The sequence below is a fragment of the Amphiura filiformis genome, chromosome 16 (genome assembly GCF_039555335.1).
Source record: "Amphiura filiformis chromosome 16, Afil_fr2py, whole genome shotgun sequence".
Classification (NCBI taxonomy): domain Eukaryota; kingdom Metazoa; phylum Echinodermata; class Ophiuroidea; order Amphilepidida; family Amphiuridae; genus Amphiura; species Amphiura filiformis.
The window spans coordinates 46734709-46757605 of NC_092643.1; the positions used below are offsets into that span (position 1 = coordinate 46734709).

A 22897-nucleotide genomic window follows, 5' to 3' on the forward strand; every position below is an offset into this window, starting at 1 on the left:
CCTTTTAAAATGACATCAGTTTTATAGTATTATGGCCTCTTACAGTATTAATCTTCATATTAGATGGATCTTATGTTGCATTTTCATGTGGCAATCTTGTCCATAATCACAAGAAATCAGGTGGGGGGATAACAACATTTTTTGAGAATCATTAGATTCCTCTATTTACTTTATGTGTAGACTCAAAATATCTACAAGAATCTCTTTGCATTCTGGAAATTGATAGGTACCAATTGATGGGTACCAATTACCTTGATACAGCCTGTATAACAATTACTCTACATGTACGTTATTGCTATAGTGTTTGTCATGAGGCATGTTTGCCACAAACCCATTTTAGATCCGTGTCTTGGCTAAGAGCAACTAAGGATTTAATAGATCTCCATTTGCATTGACATGCATACGCTCTAGAACCTGTGTGATAAAGAAAAGAAAAGAAGAAGACACAAGTATAACTAAATGCAGTTCACTTGATTATCAATCCCTAACTCTAAGGTTAACTTCCCAGGCAACTTCAGGAATGGGGAAAAAAAAAGAGCAGTGATTTATAGTGGGCTACGCACAGGCACAAGCCTCAGCACACTTTACAGGTTGTAGCTTTCCACTAAGGCCCAAGGCCTTGCATTTTAATATTTTTGTTGGGTGGGGGGGGCAAGGGTGCAGCGGTCCCTACTCATTTTCAAGGCCACTGGGCAAAGATAAAGAAGGACACCAAGGCCAACAAGCGATAATGCCCTGGAAGTTGACAAAGATCTGGGGCACCAGGGCCAAAACTGAAAAAGGGCAGGCAATGGCCTTGGTGGCCTTCCTTGAAATCCATACACCCCCTATGGAAGACATGACCTTAACACATGGATTGTAGATTTCAAATGGAATCCCTCATTCAGGTAACCCCATTTGAAAATCACACTCCTTCTGTGTAAGATTGAGGTCATGTCTTCCATAGCGAGTGTATGGATTTCAACTGGAATAGCCCATATCAAAGAAAGGGTAACAGAAATCAAAATAGGATTAACTTACCTTTCTTCATTTTTAACTTTGCCCGAAGTTTTTCAAAATCAGGTACATTGTTCCTAAAGAAAAGATAATCACAAGTCTTATCCCATTCATAGTTGTCAAAGTATACAATTTTAAAATCGCAAGATGTGCATCTAAGCTGGTCACAGGTTCTGTGAAGATAAAACAAGCAAATGACAAATTTTTTTTAGTGTAACCTAAAAGGTAATTGATGACGGAGCAAAGCCAAAGAGCATGTGAAGAGTTTAGATGCAAAAACTGATACATGTATACATTTTTCTCAATTTGAGATATACATGTAGCTTCACATCATAGCCACACCAGGCATTTTGTGCAGTAGCAGACAAGACAAGAAACAGGCAAATATAACTGGTCCAAATAAAGAAAATTATGTGATGTGATCAAGTAAAATGAGTCGGATGTCAGAAATATTGATTTTGAGAAATGAGCAACAATAAAATTACTGTATCTCTAAGTCTAAATATGATGGGGTTTCCAGCAAAATAAAGCTCTGAGAATGGCTCATTTTAAAAATGAAATTGAAAACTGAATTTTTATTTTGATCTACATCAGACTCATTTAGCTTGATCGCATACATGCTACTTTTCATCATATTTTCAAACATGGAGGGGTTAAGATTTGAAATGGGGTTACTCATTCAGGTTTGAATTCCACACTCCCTTTGTGTAAGATTCAGATCCTGTCATAGGGGGTGTATGGTTTTTCAAGTGGAATAGCCCATTTTGCATTACCTTTGAGTTGTGGCACTGGCAGCACCTACACTGGCTGAACTACCACCTAGAAACACTGATAGACATTTCTTCATTTGGCTTTGTGATGAACTACGGACCCTCTTGTCCATGTCAACTGGACCAGGTTGGAGGTCATCCTAAAGAGGAAAATTTAAAAAATCATATTGGTAATGACTTATGATTTCAATGTGTATATTGTTTGGTAGAAATTAGTATAGGTAAGTAATAACCAAAGACTGAGCTCATGCCTAATAAATTCACCATTGGATTGCTATGCATGGGGCATAAATTGTACACAAATCTAACAATTAGTTGGCACCATATGTTACTAAGGTTTTGCACATAGCATAAAGTGAGTGTGATCAGCACAAAACTCTGCAAAGATCCCAAACAAGCATCAAGTACTAAGGAATCAAAGTTGATTAGGTGAATGGCAAGATAATTAGGTCCTTGTGGAAGACTGGAAGTAAATCATCTGTACTCTTCTAGAGTCTAACCTCTTAATTATACTGTAGAAATTGAATTTTTGTGCGATTAATTTTTTACACTTTGCCAAACTGTTTACCTTGTTTTTAAATTTGCAATCAAAATTTCCTTACATTGACCTATAAAACACAAAATGAATAAATTCGCGCGTAGTTATTTCTGTGGTAGCAGCTTGTAACGCAAAAATAAATGAAGTGCAAAAGTTTCCACTTTTACAGAAACCTATTGATTATGAACTTTTACTTAGTAGTTAATCAGTAGGTTCAGTGGCGTATCGAACAGTGCGCGCATGAAGTCACTGAGGTTAAATTCGAGAACCTGTTCGCACATAGCCTAGGTCATTCTTAAGCAAATGATATATTATAAAACATATTCTTAAACAATTGAGAAAGTTTCTGCAATCATATTGGTTCTTAGCCTTGTAATATGAGACATATAACACAGTTCTGCGTGTACATGTTTTGCATCAACCTTTCAATGCTAGTGAATGATGTAAAACAACGAGGGCAATGATGTCGCCTATATATTATACGAGATGATAAGATGCATGGCAGCAGCTATAAACAATTACCGTAGAGAGAGTAGAGTACCGGGTATTCATAGAGGGTACATGCCACCAAATATCTTTCCATAGACTTTACGTGCAAAATAGGGGTCACGTTTTAGGCTATAAGTCGAGTTACGTCTTACTTTGAAATATATATTTGATATCATCTTAATCAGAACAAAATTCTGCATAACATATCTGAAAATGACACCATATTTTAGGTCTACTTTTTGAGAAAAATAGCGCTATATAAAAAGACCCGATTTTCCCGTGTTTACGTCTGACTGCTAACCGCGTTTTGACCTCGTGTGTTCATGCGCTCATCATCGTAAACATCATTCAAATTTTTGCGTTTTCTGTTCAAATTAGTAGAGATCACATTCACAAGTTCTAGCAAAACATGATTTGCAACACTAAATTTGTTAATATTGTACCGATTTTGCACATTTTTTATGCAAAGTTGGGACTATAGTCGTGATAAACTTTTACCGGAAACCGCTTCACAGGCGGATTTAGTGGTATGAACCCTAGAAGCCAAGGTTAGCATTTTGCCAAACTCTTTATGTGTGACTGTTCTAGACATCCCAGCCTACTTATAATTCAAACAAACAACTCACATCTAGATCTGGTTCATCTATAATATCGTTGATCATATCATTCAGGTCATCATCTACTGCTGTCTTCTTTCTATAAATTGCAGACAAAAAGGATTTAAGTGCTACAAATTAATGATATTACACAATGAAAAACAGGGTTCAGCCTGGGTTTCTGTTTTCTACTGGCCCTCTGGATCAGTGAGATTTCAAAGCTACTGGCCTTGTACCGTATATAGTAAATTTACTGGCCCAGCTTTCTTAATAGTTTCCATTCCAATCAAGCATCTGACAACCAAGTGAATTCAGGAGATAGTTTTCAGCACAGTTCTTCACTGACTTCGGCGGTCTGCCAATTTGGAGCAGTTTATAATGTATGGCATATATGGAATTTGGGTTCTGATTGGCTAGTTGAATCATAACGTCTTTGTCACATCGTCACCCCATGCGTTGGTCAAGCTGCGTAGTATCATGTGACCTAGTTCTTTTTATTACACTGTTATCAAACGAAACACACCGCTGAAGTAATTTGCTGAATAGTACTATCATCATGGCGTGCTGATAAAGAAAAAAAGTCCATTAAAACCGAAATGAAATGATTGACCCAACCCCCTAATTTAATTTGAATGCTTCCGAATCCGATTTGGCGCAGTTTATAGAGTAAATATGAAGTTGGGTTCTCTCATTTTTTAATCATCATCACATCGGCACCTCCTTTACTAAGCCGAACAATCTTCTTCTTCCATTGAGTACATCCCTCCGTAGTGGAGTATAGTCGTACTTGGGTGCAAAAGGTGCTTGGTCACGGGAACAAATTTCAACGAAATGTGCAGATAACTTAAAACATGGTGCAAGTAAAAGATGACCCTGTGGCAGACTATCGGAGGGTGAGTGGTCCCAGACGGTTCCGGAGAATATCCAGTGACTGAGCTGACACCACAGTGATTGGTAGTGAATTCCAGATACAGATGGCACTTGGGAAGAAACTGTGTTGATAAGACAGGATTCTGCAGTGTTGTTGTTTGAACTGTTGGTTGTGGCCTCTAGTCTGGTCTGATGAAGATGGGAACAAGTATGGTGGAGCAGCAGGAATGGCGGCAAGACCATGTACTATCCTGTACAGCATGATGATTTTGCTGTGGGCCCTACGTTCATAGAGTGTCTGCCATTGTAGACTTTGTAGCATCTGGGTTACGCTGCTCTGTTGGTTGTAGTCGGCCGTCACAAACCTAGCAGCACGCCGTTGGACCATGTCAATCTGGGCAATCAGGTCCTCCGTATGTGGATCCCACACCCTAGATGAATATTCCAGTGTGGGACGAACATATGTCTTGTAGGCCAGTTCCTTGATCTTTGGGGAACATTTCCTCAGATTGCGGCGGAGAAAGCCGAGGGTGCTGTTGCTTTTGTTGCAGATGTTCTGAACATGCGGCTTCCAGCTGAGGTTACGGTGGATAGTGACACCCAGATACTTTGCCTCATCAACAGTTCGGAGTGCAGTCCCATGGATTGAGTACGGGGTTGCACCCAAGATGTTACTTCGCTTGTTGGAGATTCTGAGAACTTCGCATTTGTCAGCGTTGAATTGCATTAACCACTTCTTCTCCCACTCCTGAAGGTTGGTGAGGTCTTGGTTAAGAGCAGTGATGTCATCTTGGGATTGGATTGGTCTATACAGGAGGGCATCATCAGCAAAGAGTCGATACTTGATTTAAACACACTCGGGAAGGTCGTTAATGAAGACCAAGCACAACAGGGGTCCCAGAACAGTGCCTTGGGGCACCCCTGAAGTTACGCTGGCGACGCTGCTCTTTTCCCCTCAAGAATCACACTCTGGGATGCGCCCTGATAAGAAGTCTCGTATCCAAGAGAGTAGCTGGCCTCGGACCCGTGAGTGATGGAGCTTCAAAAGAAGACGTTCATGAGGTACACGATCGAAGGCCTTCGAGAAATCAAGGAGAACTGCATCGAGCTGCTGCTTGTCTCGCAGTCCTCTGGCCAGGTCGTCAATTGTTAGCAGGAGCTGTGAATCGCAGGAACGCTTCTTCCTGAATCCAAATTGGCATTCAGTTAGCAGGTTGTGTGCATCGAGGTGTTGCATGATCTGGCTGTGGATGATATGCTCAGCTGTTTTGCAGACAATTGATGTGAGCGATATTGGGCGATAGTTTTCAGGTTTGTGTTTGTCACCCTTCTTAAAGATAGGAGTCACGTCAGCACATTTCCATGCAAGAGGGATCTTTCCTTGATGGACGGTGGCGTTGAAGAGTAGGCACAGAATTGGTGCAAGCTCATCTGCTGCTTCTTTAAGAAGATAGGCAGGCAGGTTATCAGGACCACTGGCTGTGTGGGGTTTGATGTTGGCAAGGAGTTTCCTAACACCTTCAGTGTCGATGGAGAAAGATGGTACTGGTGGGTGTGGGCTGATGCCAAGATCTGGTAAATCAGATGCATCCTCATTGGTGAAGACAGAAGCAAACTGATCGTTCAGCATGTTTGACTTAGTTGTGCTGTCACTTTGCAGGACACCGTCTTTCATCAGTGGCGCAACACCGGAATTCTCGCATCGTTTGCTCTTGATGTAGGACCAGAACCTTTTAGGGTTGCTATCTCCTTCTCCACACAGCATGTCACCGATGTAGTTGTGGTAGGCTGATTTGCAGTCTCTTTGCAGGAGTTTCTTGAGGTCCTTATATCGGGTCCAGTCTTTTGGATCCTTTGATCTGGTGGCTCTTGTATACGCTTTCTTCTTCCTCCTGGATAAGGCCTTGATGTGGCGATTGATCCATGGTTGATTGAATCTTGTAGAAGACAGTTTGGAAGGGACCATCGAGTCCAAGATGTTGAGGAGGAAGGTTGTTATCTGCTCCCAGAGGTCGTTGACATCTGTGTCAGTTGAATTGGAAGCGACAAAGTGACTGCCAAAGGTGTTGATTTCTGACTTGATGTTGCTCATATCAGCTTTCTTCCATAAGAGGATTTTGCGGCGGACTGGCTTTTGTCTTTTGGCACGGATGTCAGACAATGTAAGAACCATCTCGTGGTCGCTTACACCAGGCATAGGCAAACACTTGCTGACGAGGGCTGGTCTGTTAGTAAGAAACAGGTCCAAGGTGTTTTCCTCTCTGGTCGGGAAGTCAACAATTTGTGTTAGACCCAAATCGCTGAATGTAGAAAGAAAGCAATTTTTCATTGCAAGACTGTACTGGTGGCCAACAATAGCTGATGTGTCCCAATCTATGTCCGGAAGATTGAAATCCCCGCTGAGCCAGACTACAGCTGACGGGTTGCTAGAGACGACATGTCGAATAGACTGGCACAGGGACTGGGCGAGGCAAGATCACGATTTGGTGGTCGATACGCTGACATAACAATGAGAGGTTGTTGACCATACAGCTGGATCTTAGTTGCAACTAGCTCACAATTACCATTAATTTTGATTTCACCATCAATGATGTCATTTTTGGTAGCAAGTAATACACCTCCATGGCCATCGGCACGGTCGTTCCTGATGGGGGGATTGTATCCAGGAGGCATCATTTCAGAACTTAACTTGGATGGTTTCAGCCAGGTTTCATTTGCTATTAACACGTCAGGCTGGCAACTTTCAACTGCTTCCCAAAATGTTTCCTTTTGGCATGCAGACTTTGTAAGTTGGCTGAGAGGACCTTCAAAGGTCTAGGATCATTTTTCCTCCTTTTCTTGGACTTAATGGGGGAAGATTGTTGAAGAGGAGAGCCAGGATTGGGCTCAGAATCAATGGATGAGCGACTGTGCGATGTAGGGCCACTGGTTGTGGTTGACGGACTTCCAAGGTTACTGGCATTAACTGAACTACATGTAAATGCGTCCGATGAACTGTCAATGATTGATAACGCTTGAAATTTATTGTCAGATTCACTCAGGTAAGTATCAAGGATTGATGAGGAGTAGTTTGGGGTGTCACAAGACATACAAATCCAGCTAATATCAGATCTATTAATACTTTCATACACTTCAGATGACATTCCCATACAATCAGTATGATACCATGTATCGCACGTAATCTACATACATGTAGCTGCATTCTCTAATTCTGTGCATCATCATCAATGGCAATGCCCGACATCATTGCGTGACTCATAAATAATCGCGCAGGACGCCTAGCGTCGCGCAAAGTTGATCGCGCGCGCCGGCGAAGTATTTGTTGATGAAGTGAATGCTGGATCCAATATCGATTGATTGATGACATGACGTCTGAGAAAAAGGTCTATACTGTAGTGATACATTAACTTATCTATTTACAAAAATACAGATCATTACAATTTACATGTATTTGATGTAGGATAAGCTTTACATTTTATTCAATACATTACATGACATTCGACTCACATTGGTTTACGTTTTGATGACACAGTTTTCGCCTTTTTTTCGTTGCCTTTGACACAGAATTTTGTTTCGACCTCATCTAATAAGTCATCTATATCATCAGCCATTTCTGAAAATTAATCAAATTACTTGCTTTAAACTCAAAACTAGGTATTTTCTAAATGTTTACAGCTTGTTTTGACAAACAGCGTCCTAAGCGACGAGCAGTGTACAGAAAATTGAACTTTGCCGTTCGAACCTTGACCTCTTTAAAGCTCATAAATATACAGATAAGTTACTTCAGATTTGACGTTCAAACAAATATTTAGGAAAAAAACCTTAAAAAATAAAACAAATAATTTTAAATGAATGTTGCACTAAACAAAAAAAGTTTAAAAGACTTAAAAATAAGTAAACTATTCACATAAAGATGTAATTTTTTCATTCTATTTGAATGAGGGTAACCTTGAACCCTTAATTAAAATGAACTTTGACCTCACCTCACCAATGTGTGCAAAGTTGTTGCACAACGCTACTGAAACTCTAATAAAACTGCTGATAAATACGGCACATTAGTCATATCCAAGAAACAAAAGTCATATTCATATTTCAGAATCTCACTAGTACCGCTTCATCACCGATCGGGTGGTAAACGATATTTTCTAAGACCGTAAACGAGCTCTAAAGTTTGATCATCATGGCACAACGCACGCAGTTCGAGAATAGCAATGAAATTGGTGTTTTTTCAAAGTTAACCAACAAATACTGTCTCGTAGCTATTGGCTCATCAGAAAACTTTTACAGGTAATTTGAATTATGAAGCTTTTAGCTATACCACGAATTTTTAATACTGTACAATATAATACCGTGGTCTCGTGGAACAAGGTCTTAGCCAGCCCTGGATTGAGCAAAGTGGGTGTGTAAAAAAAAGTTGGGTGTGTAAACTAGACTGCGGAACTCAGTCTTCCATGATAGTCGTACTTTATCATTTGGTCGTTATATGACTATCAGGGAGAGACTGAGTGGTTAGGGTGCATACACGGAGGTGCACCCTTTATCGTGTTGGTTACCTGTTATTTACGGTACTTAATTCATCTTCGTTAGCAATTACGCACACTTACTATTCTACTGAAATTGTCTCTAGTCGTATATGAGGTGATTATGGTTTCTTCTTCTTTATTCCATATTGAAATCAGATGATTATTTGTTACACATTTAGATGCAATCGGTGAGAACACGCCGAAGTTCTTACTCACAGTAGTCGTCCATGTTTTTCGTGCAATGCAATATGGGAAGTCAAATTAGTGGTTCGCGGCAGCTTCTGTACAGCATACCATAGCGTGCAAATTTTGCCAAATTTGGAGAATCGGCGAATCACTGTCAACCCCGTGACGTGGCCATCAATGTTGAAGTGTTTGGCAGGTTCGCCGTAACTCTGCGATCACGGCATTTATTGCAAGAATATGAAACTACAAATTCATGTTTGAACAGAAAGGAATCCGCAGATAATGGTAAATTTAGAATCATTGTAGACTATGAAGTCATTAGATAGTCGATCTTTATGTTTTGGTGTGTTACATGTTGTTTCAAAATGGCCCATTTCACGGTTAGGCGCCACTTTGATTTTCAACGTATCTGGCCTGGTGTGTAAAAAATAATGGGGTTACCGAATTGACTGTTGGTGATTTTTCATTGTCTCTGTATAGCCTACCTCCACTAGCTTAATCGGCCTTTCTGCTTTTATCTTTCAGGGCGCACAGGGGTCAGAAGTGGTCAAAAACCACATTTTACTAGCAACCTAAAAACAGACATTTATTTTCCAATGCTGCCACTTTTAACTATGTTGAGCCTATCAGCTGCTTTTGTTGTTTTTATGTAATGAACAAGTTGCACTATACAGCCATACATGAACAAAGTAGTAGTTGTCAGTTAAACTAGCATGAGAACCATTTAAATTTCTGAATTCGGATGTGACATTTTCCGTTCACATCTATGTACCTTATTCAATGTGGAATAGATCGACTAATACTTTACATGAATGGCAAACTAGTGTGTTTTAGTAAAGTTCAGAGTCTTGTTACTATTTGTTGAACAAATTACACTTGTTGCTCTTAATACGTAGATACAGCGATTTTTTGAATTTTTGCCAACAAATTCCGTTCACAATTTTGTCACATCCGATTAATTTTCCAAACAGTATAATTTATTAACAAATAAGTGGCAGAATTTGTTCTCCTTGATTTTTAAAAATCTCCTGCTATGAGCTATCTAATGACACCATTTAATGAAAACTCCTTCATCAACTTAGCTTGCAGATGTCATTTCAAAGTTTCCGTTCACATGTGTCACATCCATGGTACCTGTCACATCCAAAATAGTTTCTTCAAAGAACTAAGACAGGTATGGGACTAGGATGCCAGTTTGAAGTTATTTCATTACAAGTTTGTGGGGGATCAAAAGGCACAAGAAGTTTTTAATTCAGCATGCCTTCTTTAATTGTGACAGGAGATTCAAAAAGCTTCAATTTCCGTTCACATGTCACATCCTCAAAATTAGTAGTTTTAGGCCAAAATACTTAAACAACATGATATTTTACTTTCTAAAATAGGTTTATTATTTCATACATGTCACATATGATTATTTCATGGCTTTGTTGTTGTCTTTTAGGGGACAGTTTTGTATACAATTTACAGAAGCGGATGTGACATTTTCAATTGTGAACGGAATATTTCAGTATTATAAACATTTTGCTTGGCAAAATATAAAGGGTCAGGAAAAACATTTTAGCATTGCTCAATTTAATAGAATCTATCAAAATATATGTGTTAGAAGTGCTTTAAAGCTTATATTTTGACAAGCAAACTGTTTATAATAATGAAATATTCTGTTCACAATTAAAAATGTCACATCCACCTCTATAAATTGTAAACAATGTTTTAAAATGAACACTAACACAGGTTGATATGTTTCAATATATCCAATTTAATTGACTGAGTGTGTGAAAACTCTTTGAATCATTATTTTCTAAACATACTCTACTTTACAGTGTGTGGTTTCCGTTCACATTGACATCAGTCACATCCAAAATTGCACAAACATAAGAATCTTGAATTTGACCTGTGCTTTCAAACTGGCTGATATTATTTGTGAACATTACCCATATTATGACCATCAAAGCTGTGAAATATCAGAGTCATTCATTGATTATTAAAATTGTTGAGTAAACTTTTTCATGTCAATTTCCTTTTTACCACAAAAATTACATGTAAGTGGCCATAAATTTGTCATTACACAACAAAATTTGCCCAAATTTGGTCAGAAGAGAGCCTATGACATACTTGTTTATTTTAAATATCTATTATATATGTATTGGACAGTAAAAGTATAAATATTCACTACTCAATATTTATAAAATTTGTTAAAAAATTACATAACATGAGATAATAAATTATAATTTTCTTCAAGAAGTAGAGAGATTTAAGCTGGGAAATGATATTTTTATGAAAATCTGGTCTTATGTGGAAAGAAAACCCCAATTAAATGAAATTTAATCCATTTTGAAAATTTCAAGTTTTTTTCACCAAAAGTGGCGCCTAACCGTGAAATGGGCCAAATAGGAATTTCATCAACAAAACTTACAAGCAATGTCAACAACTTCCACATGGAGTAATTCGTGTTGTTTATCAGGGTCATAGGTCATACGCCACCAATTTGGTGTCTTTCCGCGCCTCGGAAAATGGCTTCTATAGTTAGTGACTATGTGTAAACTTTATAGTGACGGCATGTAGGTAACCCAGGCAAACCTTAGTTAACACATTTGCTAGTCAGCCAAATTCGCCGACAATGTCAATGCATTTTTACATAGAAATTTAAATCAAGTGCCCGAAGAAAGAAACTTACATAAATATGTTTTCTATACTTCACTTGACCCAAATATGTGATTTTTTATGGTGATAAGTCACCCGCACATGGAAATTTAGAGGGATTTTGATAGCAGTTCCATTAAAAAAAGCTGCTATCATAATGAGACTTAAGATCTAGAAACACCCCCGAAATGCCGTTTTGGGGAATTTTGCTAGCTGAAACTTTTTGATGAAAGTCAATCTTTGACAAGATGTAACTTTGCTACGGAAAGTGCTATGAAAAAATGTTTTTCAGTTTTGGCTTTGTTTACTCAAGGGCTTTAATTTGATATATGAAATGATGCAGTTTGATGGCAAATTTGAATTCACCTGGGATACCTACGGCATGTGGAACATCATGTACGTGCGCAATTTGCCAACGCGCACATCACGAGCGCAAAGTCCCTGGGGCTAGTTTGGCTTTTATATGCTCTCTGAGGCCAATTTCTATCTATTCTTTGTTTGTTAATAATAATATTGTGACAATAATATATGAAGCCTGATTTTTATACCATTTTTACATTTAAAAAAAACATTAATTAAAAAAAAAAAAGATTTTGTAATTTATTTTGATTTACAATGATTTACCTTTTCTGGAATTATGATAAATTGACGTTTTGGAAATTGGACTTAAATCTGGACATTGATATATTTTATAGACCATTGCCAGTACCTAGTCCGAATAATCAGACCCAGAACAAAATATTAATTTCTGACATGATCGTGTACTGGGTCTGAACCGTTTCCATGAATCTTGATGGCAAATTGGACAATAGAAGCACATGGTTCTACATGACAGCTTTTTAATCCCTATTCAGGTTACGTGAATCACGCTATTGTGGACCATCCTTCTGATACCTGAGTGTTTGGACAAGCGAAACAGTTTTTTTGTCTACCTCTCTGTTTGTAAACAAACCAGGAGGTCGAACGAATACGAAAGTCAGCGTAATAGTACGGCACTGGCCAGTACCGTAGTATTCCATACGGATTCACATGAAAAGATTGTCCCATTATATTAATTAGTCCACAAACACAATGAATTCGGCAGAACTGTGTATAACTTGGCTTGGACACGCATATTGGACAGGGTTGCTCAATTTAAATCAATAATTTTTTTTTTTTAAATCATTGATTTAAATTTAAATCAATGATTTTGGAAAAAAATTGTGATTTATATCAAGCAACCCTAGGCCTGTCCTATATGTGTGTCCAAAGTCACCCCACTGTCCAAAGTCACCCCACTTTACGGTAATTCATTTAAGGGGGTACTACACCCCTGGCTAATTTTTTGCCTAATTTTGCATTTTTCTCAGAAATTATAGCGCATTGGTGACAAGTAAGGTATATTATAGGGCAAGGACTACAACTACTGCACTGGAAATTTTATTTCAGCACAGATAACAGTTGTGGTGTTACACTCAAAAATGAGGGAAAACCAATATTTGATCAATAAATCAATAACTACTTGCCTTGAGTTGCTGACTTTTCAGTGCAGTAGTTGTAGTCCTTGCCCCTATAATATACATCTTACTTGTCACCAATGCGCTATAATTTTTGAGAAAAATGCAAAAATAGGCACAAAATTGACCAGGGGTGTAGTACCGTACCCCTTAACATAAAACAAACAAAATCAGCAGACAGTTCTTTTTTTCCCCTACCTTATTAATTTCCAATTTGCTCGAGTTCACCTTCCTTATTTAAAAGGTTGAGAAGGCTGACGTCAGTCCGGGGCATCAGGCCTCGACTGGATAATATACTTCATGTCAATCGGATGTGAAAAAAGTTCTGTTCATTTGAATCAGAATTGGTGACTTTCTTCTCAATTTGCAAAGTGTAACTTTTTTCATACCAACTTATGACCAGAGATTGACCACATGACATATTTAGCTGACCGTAGTTAGTATTATATAGTTACAAAGATGACAGTATTATATTAATTAAGCTTTAATGTTCATGGTGACCACTTCCAATTAGTAAATATTTATTTATCATTATTGTCCTTACACAATGATGCTTTTATTCATTCAGTGCACTATGCCAAATTACTTGCCATTTGTCCAGTGTAAAATGGTGAGATAGTTTTGGTCTTTGCTTATGATAATAATTAATATCTTATATCTGTTTCCTACTGTTTCAGTGTATTTGAAGGAGAATTATCAGCACTGTTTGTCAGGGTGTCAAACCAAAACCCTTAATATTTTTCCCCATGCTTTTTAGACACACACCCTTTTTATCAAAAATTGAACCCCCACCCTTTTGTAGTGTTTATGACCAAAGCTGACAACATTACTTTATCAAATTAGGAAGACTGAACTCAATTACGATTTACGATACATCAGTGTCTACACAGCCGCTGTGGTTCCGCTCCGTTCACTTGTAGTGTGGATTGAGCGGACCACAGCCCGATGTGTAGCTAATGATGGCCATTCATAAAATTTGTGGATCATCGATTCTATTATGGCTCAGACATGCACAAGTTGAAAACATCAGCAAATTAATTTCCGAAATTTTCATTCGAAATTTACAGACAAAATATGAAATTTTTGAAGAAATCATCAAATTACTATAATAATTTTTTTTTTTTTCAATTGGTAGCTTTACCCACACGCTTTTTATATTACTCACACGCTTTTTAGAAACCAACCCTTTATACAGCAAAATTTTAACCCCAAACCCCGCCTTTTTACCGATTTTCAGAATTGTAGAAAGTGTGCGGACAAACAATGATCAGATGTTGTACCAGTTGATCACTGTTCCATTTGTCCAGTGTAAGGCTATTGAAACTTGATGTTGAGTTTAGCGTCCCATTTTTATTTTCAGATTCTCAAACGCGGAACACAATTCATAACGCGGACGGTGGACGCTAAACTCAGAATCAAGTTTCAAGTGCCTAAAATGATGAGCCAGTTTTGGTCTTTGGTTATGATAATAATTAATATCTTGTATCTGTTTCCCACTGTTTCAGTGTATTTGAAGGAGAATTATCAGATGTCGTACCAGTTGTTCACTGTTCTATTGCGGGATGCAGAATCATTGGCAGGTTATGTGCAGGTAAGTGCTAGACTATCCACTTCTATAATAAAATCAGAATTACATCAGTTCGTCATGACTTGATTCTAGACCAGCCTCGGAAATAAGCGGGTTTTCATTTGTCTGAGGCAACCAAAGCTATCTGAGATGAATTAAACAGACTATAATCAAATTAAGTATTTCTTGGCCAAACTGGAACACCGTGAACGTTAGTGGCTCCGCGATAAACACACGCAAATATAGCGCGGTACAGAAGAAAGTATTACGCCTTACACTGCATACATGCTGAGTACACTACATGGACGCAATGCGCATGTTCCAGTTTGGCCAAGAAATACTTTATTTGATTATAGTTTGCATCAACCTTCCTTTTATGCACTACTAGTCAAACAAACTCCCCACAGCCTATGATTGGTTAGTAGCGCATAAAAGGAAGGTTGATTCATCTGGTGCCTTTATCGGAGAAGAAGAATTGCAGAAAATGACGAAAAATTACTTTTACAACACAAAAAGCAACTTTTCTTGTCATTGTTGACGTGGTGCCTTCAGGATCTTCAAGTTTCTGAGTTAGAATTAATCAAAAATGTGATCAGGGCATAATTTTAATTAAAAGTGTCAGAATTTTGCATAGCAAAATTGTGACAAAGTTTCATTTGTATAGCAATAATTATGTATAGCAATGACATATGTTTGTGTGATTGCATAGCAATTTGGCTAGATTGTGTAGCAAAATGTGATGCGATACCGGTTATATTATGTCCTGTAATGTGATATTTTAGAAGAATGCTCTCTAGAATCAAATTTGAGTGCAGGACTGCAGGTGTGAATTCACCTCCTTGGATTACAAATAATTTGTAAACATGGATCTGTGCATGTAATTCCCTGCAATAATCCCCTCCATTGTTATCTTTTTAACAGGGAATCGTAATGGTCTCTTAGTGCCCAGTACTACAACAGACAATGAGCTACAACACATCAGGAACTCATTACCAGATGATATCGCCATACAGAGAGTAGAAGACAGGTTATCTGCACTAGGCAATGTCATCTCATGTAATGACTATGTGGCGTTGGTGCATCCAGATTTAGACAAGGTAAATTGTATTCTTGAAGAAGTTTGTTAGGTTTGTAGAAACTCATAAAACCTGATAGTTAGCATATGTGCTTGCTATCGAGCACTTTTAAAACATGCAGACTTGAAGAGTGCCATCCACAAAAGTGTAAAGGGTTTTGAGCAAATCATCAATACACATAGTTATATATGAACAAGTAAACCTGCAAATGTGTGTCTCAACCCCATTTGCTCAGTTGGTAAAGGGCCAGACTTCGGTACAATTTCATGTTTTCAAAAGCGCTCGATAGTAAGCACATATGATAACTATGGAGTTTTTACGGTATACATCTTGTCAAAACCAATTATATTTTACTGACCTAACAGTTTCGACCATCTTGGAAGTTAGCTATCTTCAGAGTGATGAATCTTGATCCAACTTCTGTACACCAGTAGAGGGCACACTAGCACCAAGGAGTGGAATGTAATTCAGGAGCCGACGGTATCAAAGAAGTAATCTGGATAAGGAAGAGAGGACCCACCATGAACAGAGACAAGGGGGCACATTCCCTTAGTCACATATGTATATCATAGCCAACCAAGGTTGTCTGAGGTGGCAAAAGCCAATTGCAGAAAAAAGTATCCCTGTTAATAATAATTACTCACAAAAAATTTCTCACCAACTGTTTGTCCTCTTTTTGCATGAAAACTTTTCCTGTGAAGGATAGCTGGTGCACTCTCTCATTTGATGGTTCTCTGCTCAAATTCATATGTTGAAGGATAATAGGTGACAAGTCACAAGAGAAAGAAAATATGATGTTTCACTCTGTTTATTTCAACTAATTCCCTATTGTGTATAATGTTTCATTCCAGGAAACAGAAGAGGTTATAGCAGATGTTCTCAAAGTAGAAGTGTTTCGTCAAACCATTGCAGAGAATGTGCTGGTAGGAAGCTACAGCGTGTTCAGCAATAGAGGAGGACTGGTAAGTAACGAATCCATATCCGAAACTCAAATCTGGAAAAAAAATCTGGCTGTTTTTAATTTCATACAGCTGGAACAATGCAAAATCTGGGTCGATTTGGGCCTGTAGAACAGGGTTTTGTTTGTCTTCTTATGAATCGGATATCAACGTTTGCACAGTATTTATTGTGGGACCTGAGAGCACATCAGACACACCAAATTACATTCTGAATACGAGGAACGTCCTTCTGATATCAAATAATTTTGACTTTGTTTTAACAGTCCTCAAAGTAAACTTTATAAATCTAATTTGCTATAAGATTTGTATTATATCACAAATTTCAAAAACTCAAAATTGTTTGATATCAGGACATTCCTCATATTGAGAATGCAATTTGATGTGTCTGATGTGCTCAATATAGGTCCCACCATAACTCCTGTGCAAACATTGCTATCCGATCCCTACAGGAATAAGAAAGTTATTCAATGTCTTGTTGTTGCATCATTGTAAACTGAAAAAGTTGCGAAAATATAATCCTCCTGAGTCATTCAGAATGGCTAATAATCCATGGTCTACTAGAAATGGGGACAACACTTTGGGCAGGCCCAAATTCTCATTTATAAGTCATTCTGCTCTGGCATGCATAACTCAACACTTTAATGTAGTCTCATTCCTTCCAAAACTTTAGCTGTGCATGTTGTACATCTCAAGTGAATTCATATCAATAATTTGCTGATAATTTTTCCATCAGGTGCATCCTAAAACATCAATAGAGGACCAAGATGAACTCTCATCACTTCTCCAAGTACCATTAGTGGTAAGTTATTATTGCAATCCATTTAAAATCCATACTCCCCCTGTGGAAAATTTTGGAAATATCTTCTACAGGGGGAGTATGAACTTCAAATAAAATTAACACATTAAGCAGTTCCATATGAAATACATACACCCTCTGAAAAAGATTCACACCAAATCTTCAACAAAGGCAGGTTGAGTTTCAAATAGAGTTGGTGAATGTGCTAATTCCATTTGGACCCTTTGGAAGATATTTCCAAAATCTTCCACAGGGGGAGTATGGACTTTATTTGGCCTAGCCCAATTGAGTTGATTTCACAGTACTTAACTTAATGTACAACATTACCTACCTGAACACATTTTAATCTTTACCCAGAGTAGCCAGCACACATAAAGGTTGGAAAAACAAAAAACAAAAAAACATCGTACTTGCTGGATTTGAACTGGAAACCTTCACAAAATCACAACGCTCTAACCAACTGAGCCACCGAGGCATGCTTGAGAAGAGCGGAAAATATAAATCTATAGGTATTAGGTTCAAATTTTTTCCCAGCATACCTACCTGTATACCCAGCAGTGGCATAGCGTCATAGGCGCACAGAGAGCATGTGTCCCCCCCAAAAAAAAAAAAAAAAAATTGATCGCCAAATTTAGAAAATCACATAGAAAAATTGCCAAAAACCAGCTTGTGCCCCCAATTATACCCAGTGCCCCCAATCATTGTCGGTGCCCCCCCCCCCCAATATGATGACCCATGCTACGCCACTGATACCCATCCAGAGTGCACACAACAAATGCATTACCCTATTCAAATGCAATTTTTTTCAGTTCTTTTTGGTTGTGCAAATCCAAGAAAACTGAAGGTGTTCAACTCACATTTTTAGTGACGTGTCACTACTACACTAGTGGTTTCATCACATCAGACTGTTTTATAGGCAGCAGGAACCGCTGTAGAGGGTATGAGTTGGTCAAAGGTGCTATTGAGTGAATATGCCCCTTGTCCTTGTTTAGTGTCTTTGCCTTTTCAGCATATCCAGATAGCTTCTTTTAGCCATCTAGTGGTCTTGTCAGCTCTCAATAAGTTTTGAGTCCTCCCAATTGATGGTGTGATTGGTAGAGGCAACATGATCGGTGAACGTGATAGATGATTTGCAGCTAGCGAGTCTTCAACAGTGGTTCCTGTTGTCTATAAAAGGAACAAGTTAGATGTGATGTGTTGCCAGTTTGATGAAACTACCGGTAGTGAGTTAAACATCTTCATTTTTCTTGGATTTGTACAAAAAGAACTATGTTAACACCTGTTTTGCAGCTGAGAAATGTACTCCCAATTTACTTGTCTGGTTCTTTTATTAATTTTCACAGGCAGGGACAGTAAACAGGGGTAGTGATGCGTTAGCAGCTGGCATGGTAGTCAATGATTACTGTGCATTCTGTGGTCTGGATACCACATCAACAGAGTTATCCGTCATTGAGAGTGTGTTTAAGCTGAATGAGGCTCAGCCCAGTGCTATTGCTACTGAGATGAGGGATTCCTTGGTGGATAGGTAAGAGTGATATTATCATTAGTTATGCATTACTTACAAGGGTGAAATTAACAACATTGTTACCAGGACTCGGTTTTGGAAAAAGTGAGTCCTGGTTCACATGAATTTAGCCAGGAATTAATTTGGGCTTACCAGGACTTTTTTTCATGATTTTAGAAAATTTAAAAAATATGAGGGGAAAAACATACTATCTAGAAACACCATCACCAAAATTAAAGATAGCCGTCTGTAGTGCAATCGTCAAATGTACACTAGACTACCAGTAAGCAAACAAAATACTACCAAATTATGACCTCTGAAGGCCAATAAGGAGAAAAGTTTGTGAAATATTAGGTAAAAGATAAGAGTTGGCACTGCATTTTGTTGAAAATACATTGGAAATGGCAATTGATATCAAAGTCTTCTCTATGTACAGTACTGAAAAGCACCAGGGTGGTTCTAGGTTTTTGAAAAATTCTACAATTACTACGGTCATAGTGTTAAGATGGTACTACACCCCTTGATAAATTTGTGACTATTTTTGCATTTTTCTCAAAAAATAATAAAATACTGGTAACACAAGTTATGTATATTATAGGGGCAAGGAATCCAGTTACTGCACTGGAATTTCAGTGACTCAATACAAGTAGTTATTGATTTATTGATCAAATATTGGGTTTCCCTCATTTTTGACTGTAACTCCACAACTGTTGTCTGTGCTGAAATAAAATTTTCAGTGCAGTAATTGTAGTCCTTGCCCCTGTAATATACATATACATCTCTTACTTGTCACCAATGCGCTATAATTTTTGAGAAAATGCAAAAATAGGCACAAAATTGGCCAGGGGTGTAGTACCACCTTAACTTTTTTAGTGCCCATAGAGACTTATTTTGCTAGAGGTTAGCAGTCTGTATTATATAAACTTGCATCAATTGCTGAGATACCCGATCACTTGAACATCTTTTCATTGTTTTAATTTTATATTTTCTTTTCTTTCAGTATGACATGATATTACTGAAGAACAACAAGGCTCAACATTCTTCACTACAACAGCTACAAAAAAATGTATACCATTTTCCATTTATCTACCAAGCAGAGATAAGGATTAACATGGACAATCGTGTACCAGGCTGACAACCAGGTTTACAAATTGGCAACATTTTGATAATTATGATGTGCATTTGAAAGAAGCTGTTCAAAGTGCTCTTTATTTTTATTCTTTTGTTCAGAAGCACCTTGAATTGGAACATTTCTTGTGGTGCAAAAGGGTCAAATTGAACATTGCTCAAATACTGATCCATTTCCCATGAGTCACAGGGTGTAGTGAACTGTGAAAGAACAAACAAAAGACCTCAGAACTAAAAGGGACAGGTAAATTCACATTGAGTGCATTTCGAAATCAAAAAATGGTAAAGAAGGTCATCATTATGTCCCTGTAGTGTCAGTACAAGGAGGTCAATGCAGTTTCAATGCTCTATGTGTTGTTATGAATTATTTCACTATGAAATTTGCACAGATGGTGTAGATACAATAAAAGTACCCCCTTGTAGCAGAAACTGACAATAAATCGTTTTTCATGATTTTGTGACTTAACCCCTTTTTAGTTCTGAGCTCTGAAATTTTAACAGGGGTTCTACATCATGGGTTTATCTTTCATGTTTAGCCTATTGTCAAGAAATCATTTAGGGATTACAGAGCTTTAGTTATTCCATAAACTGTATACTATGTGTCTTATACTAGGCTAACTGTAAGTATGCTTGCATGAAGGTAATACCCGACTATGCCTGCACCTATATATAAGCTCATGTGTACTTAGTCATATTTTTGAGACATTCACACTTGTGGGCCAAATCAACTTGAATGTTCTTGAAGTGTCCAAGACCAATTCAGGTTGGTTCTTTGGCAGCTTATGCCGGTTTCATACTTTTGCCGATTGTCGCTGAGCAGCATAACACTTCATTGTACCACTTGCATTTTTCTGCAAGTGGCAGTCACCAAGCGGTACGCTACTCTGAAAGCCAGTGTTACCGGTCTGCAGCAATGCTCTCTAGTTGACTTGAATTCAATTCCTAGCGATGGATATATCGGCTTGCTGCTGGTCACTGCTAGCATTTCTGGTGTGACTGCGCAGTAAGGCAAAATCGTCGTCAAAGTGGCAGGCGACAGAAAAGTATGACACCATAATAAGTACTGTTAGTTTTCACCCAAAGAGAAACTGCCATGTTTGTGTATCACTTGTGGATGGAAAAATAGTTTACTTCCAGATTATTTTAACATGTGCTAAGCAAACTTTGATTTAAAGTGTGTGGTTGTTTTGTGTTCTACATGTAAAATGTTATGGTGATAGCACACGCTATGCGCTATCTGTGCAAAACCTTTTGTCAGTTGCAACACTTAGTAGCATACGTGAAGGACAGAATACATTTAAGAGTAAAATGTTTTTGAAGGATATGCTACTAGTAACATAGTCGATACTCCTCCACTGTTTTCTCTCAGTGGCTCGATTCCATTTGAAATTAAAGTTTCAAACTATTAAACTGTATCTTTACTAGTTAACAAGGAATAACTATCATAGGATATAGCTAGCTATAAACCTTTGCGCCACAATGTGAAACAGAAAATTTGGAAAAATCACTCTACACCACTATGTATTGCAACTGACACTTTGAAGCACTCAAAGACACAAGGTAATAAACTGGTAATATTATCTCCAGCTGAGACAGTTGAATAGTCATATTGCATCAGTAAAATTGAGAACCACAATGCAGAGTTGTAACGAGTCGACTCATTTCATGGTCGAGCAATAGCTTGACTTAAGTCAAATGACTCGTCACTGTACAATCTCTAGTGAGGAAAAATTGAAAATCTTAGTCAAGTCATTTGATTTTACTTGTTACAACTTATCTGCCACATTAATGAATGAACGTAAAAGTGGCAATTGTACATCACTTTTTGTCCATGTTTTAAGCGTGCTCAATATTTTCTATATCTAGATTCTTACTGTATTGTTGCCATAAGTTGATTAACAACTCCCATGATTTATCATGTTATTGCAAATGCAGTCAAAGTAACCAAAGTAATTACAAAATTATGAATATTTTATTTTTTGTGACAAAGCAAGGACACCTTTATAGTAGGTAGTAAAAGAAATTCAAAATAAAATTGAAAAATAAAATGCAGCCATTGAAGGTGAGGAGAAATGCCTATTTAAAAAAATCACAAAATAGAGTGTGTAAGCCTTTTTGTATTGCCTGAATTTTGTTCAGAGAGACTATACTGTCACCATTTCTGTCTGTATGAGTATGTACTAATTTGAATAAAGTTTCATAGATGCCATTCCCAAAGCATAACTATGTCTGAACTCAAACTTCGTAGCAATGATCAGTGGGTAGGGGACTTATGGTGACCTGAAGGATTTTGAGGTCAAAGGTCATCTTGGGGTCAAAGGAGGTCTCTATGCACAAATACTAAAAATTGAATTTTCCCCTGGAAGTAATAGAACATTACCAAGGTTGGTTAAAATACTCATGAGAAGGGTGAAGTGGGGTGTCAAGGATGATACAGTAAAGGGTCATTTTGTTGAAATTTCAAAAAGTGGCTCTGACTGAACAAATACTAGTAGCAGGAAATGACATGATGGGGGTTGCAATCACAGAAAGAAGAATCTTGGTCAGCGAACAAGTTGCCACAATAGGAATTATTGCTTTATTCCGTATGGAGGTAACTTGATTTTTGACCAAGATTCTGCTTGCTGCGTTGCAATCACTAGTTTAAATGCATTTCTGTGAATGCTCAATGCAGGTGAAGCTAATGCAATTAGTGCCCTTGTGTTTCAGTAAAGTATACGAAATGTTTTATATCAAATTCTGCACCAGGTACCAGGCATCTTG

At 37.9% G+C, this 22897-nt stretch overlaps 2 protein-coding genes across 2 annotated transcripts; one reads left to right on the top strand and one right to left on the bottom strand.

The window, feature by feature from the left end:
* Positions 1–151: 151 nt before the first annotated feature.
* On the bottom strand, positions 152–7978 carry LOC140136093 (cilia- and flagella-associated protein 418-like). Its single transcript, XM_072157799.1, has 5 exons — positions 7767–7978; positions 3420–3489; positions 1770–1906; positions 1021–1169; positions 152–414 (listed from the first exon to the last, which is right to left on the bottom strand). The coding sequence occupies exons 1-5, from the start codon at positions 7868–7870 to the stop codon at positions 308–310; spliced, it is 567 nt and encodes a 188-aa protein (XP_072013900.1). The 5' UTR covers positions 7871–7978; the 3' UTR covers positions 152–307.
* Positions 7979–8246: 268 nt separating this feature from the next.
* On the top strand, positions 8247–22155 carry LOC140136094 (eukaryotic translation initiation factor 6). The gene is made up of 7 exons (XM_072157800.1): positions 8247–8546; positions 14610–14695; positions 15593–15768; positions 16599–16709; positions 17440–17505; positions 18846–19027; positions 20007–22155. The coding sequence occupies exons 1-7, from the start codon at positions 8440–8442 to the stop codon at positions 20014–20016; spliced, it is 738 nt and encodes a 245-aa protein (XP_072013901.1). The 5' UTR covers positions 8247–8439; the 3' UTR covers positions 20017–22155.
* Positions 22156–22897: the final 742 nt, after the last annotated feature.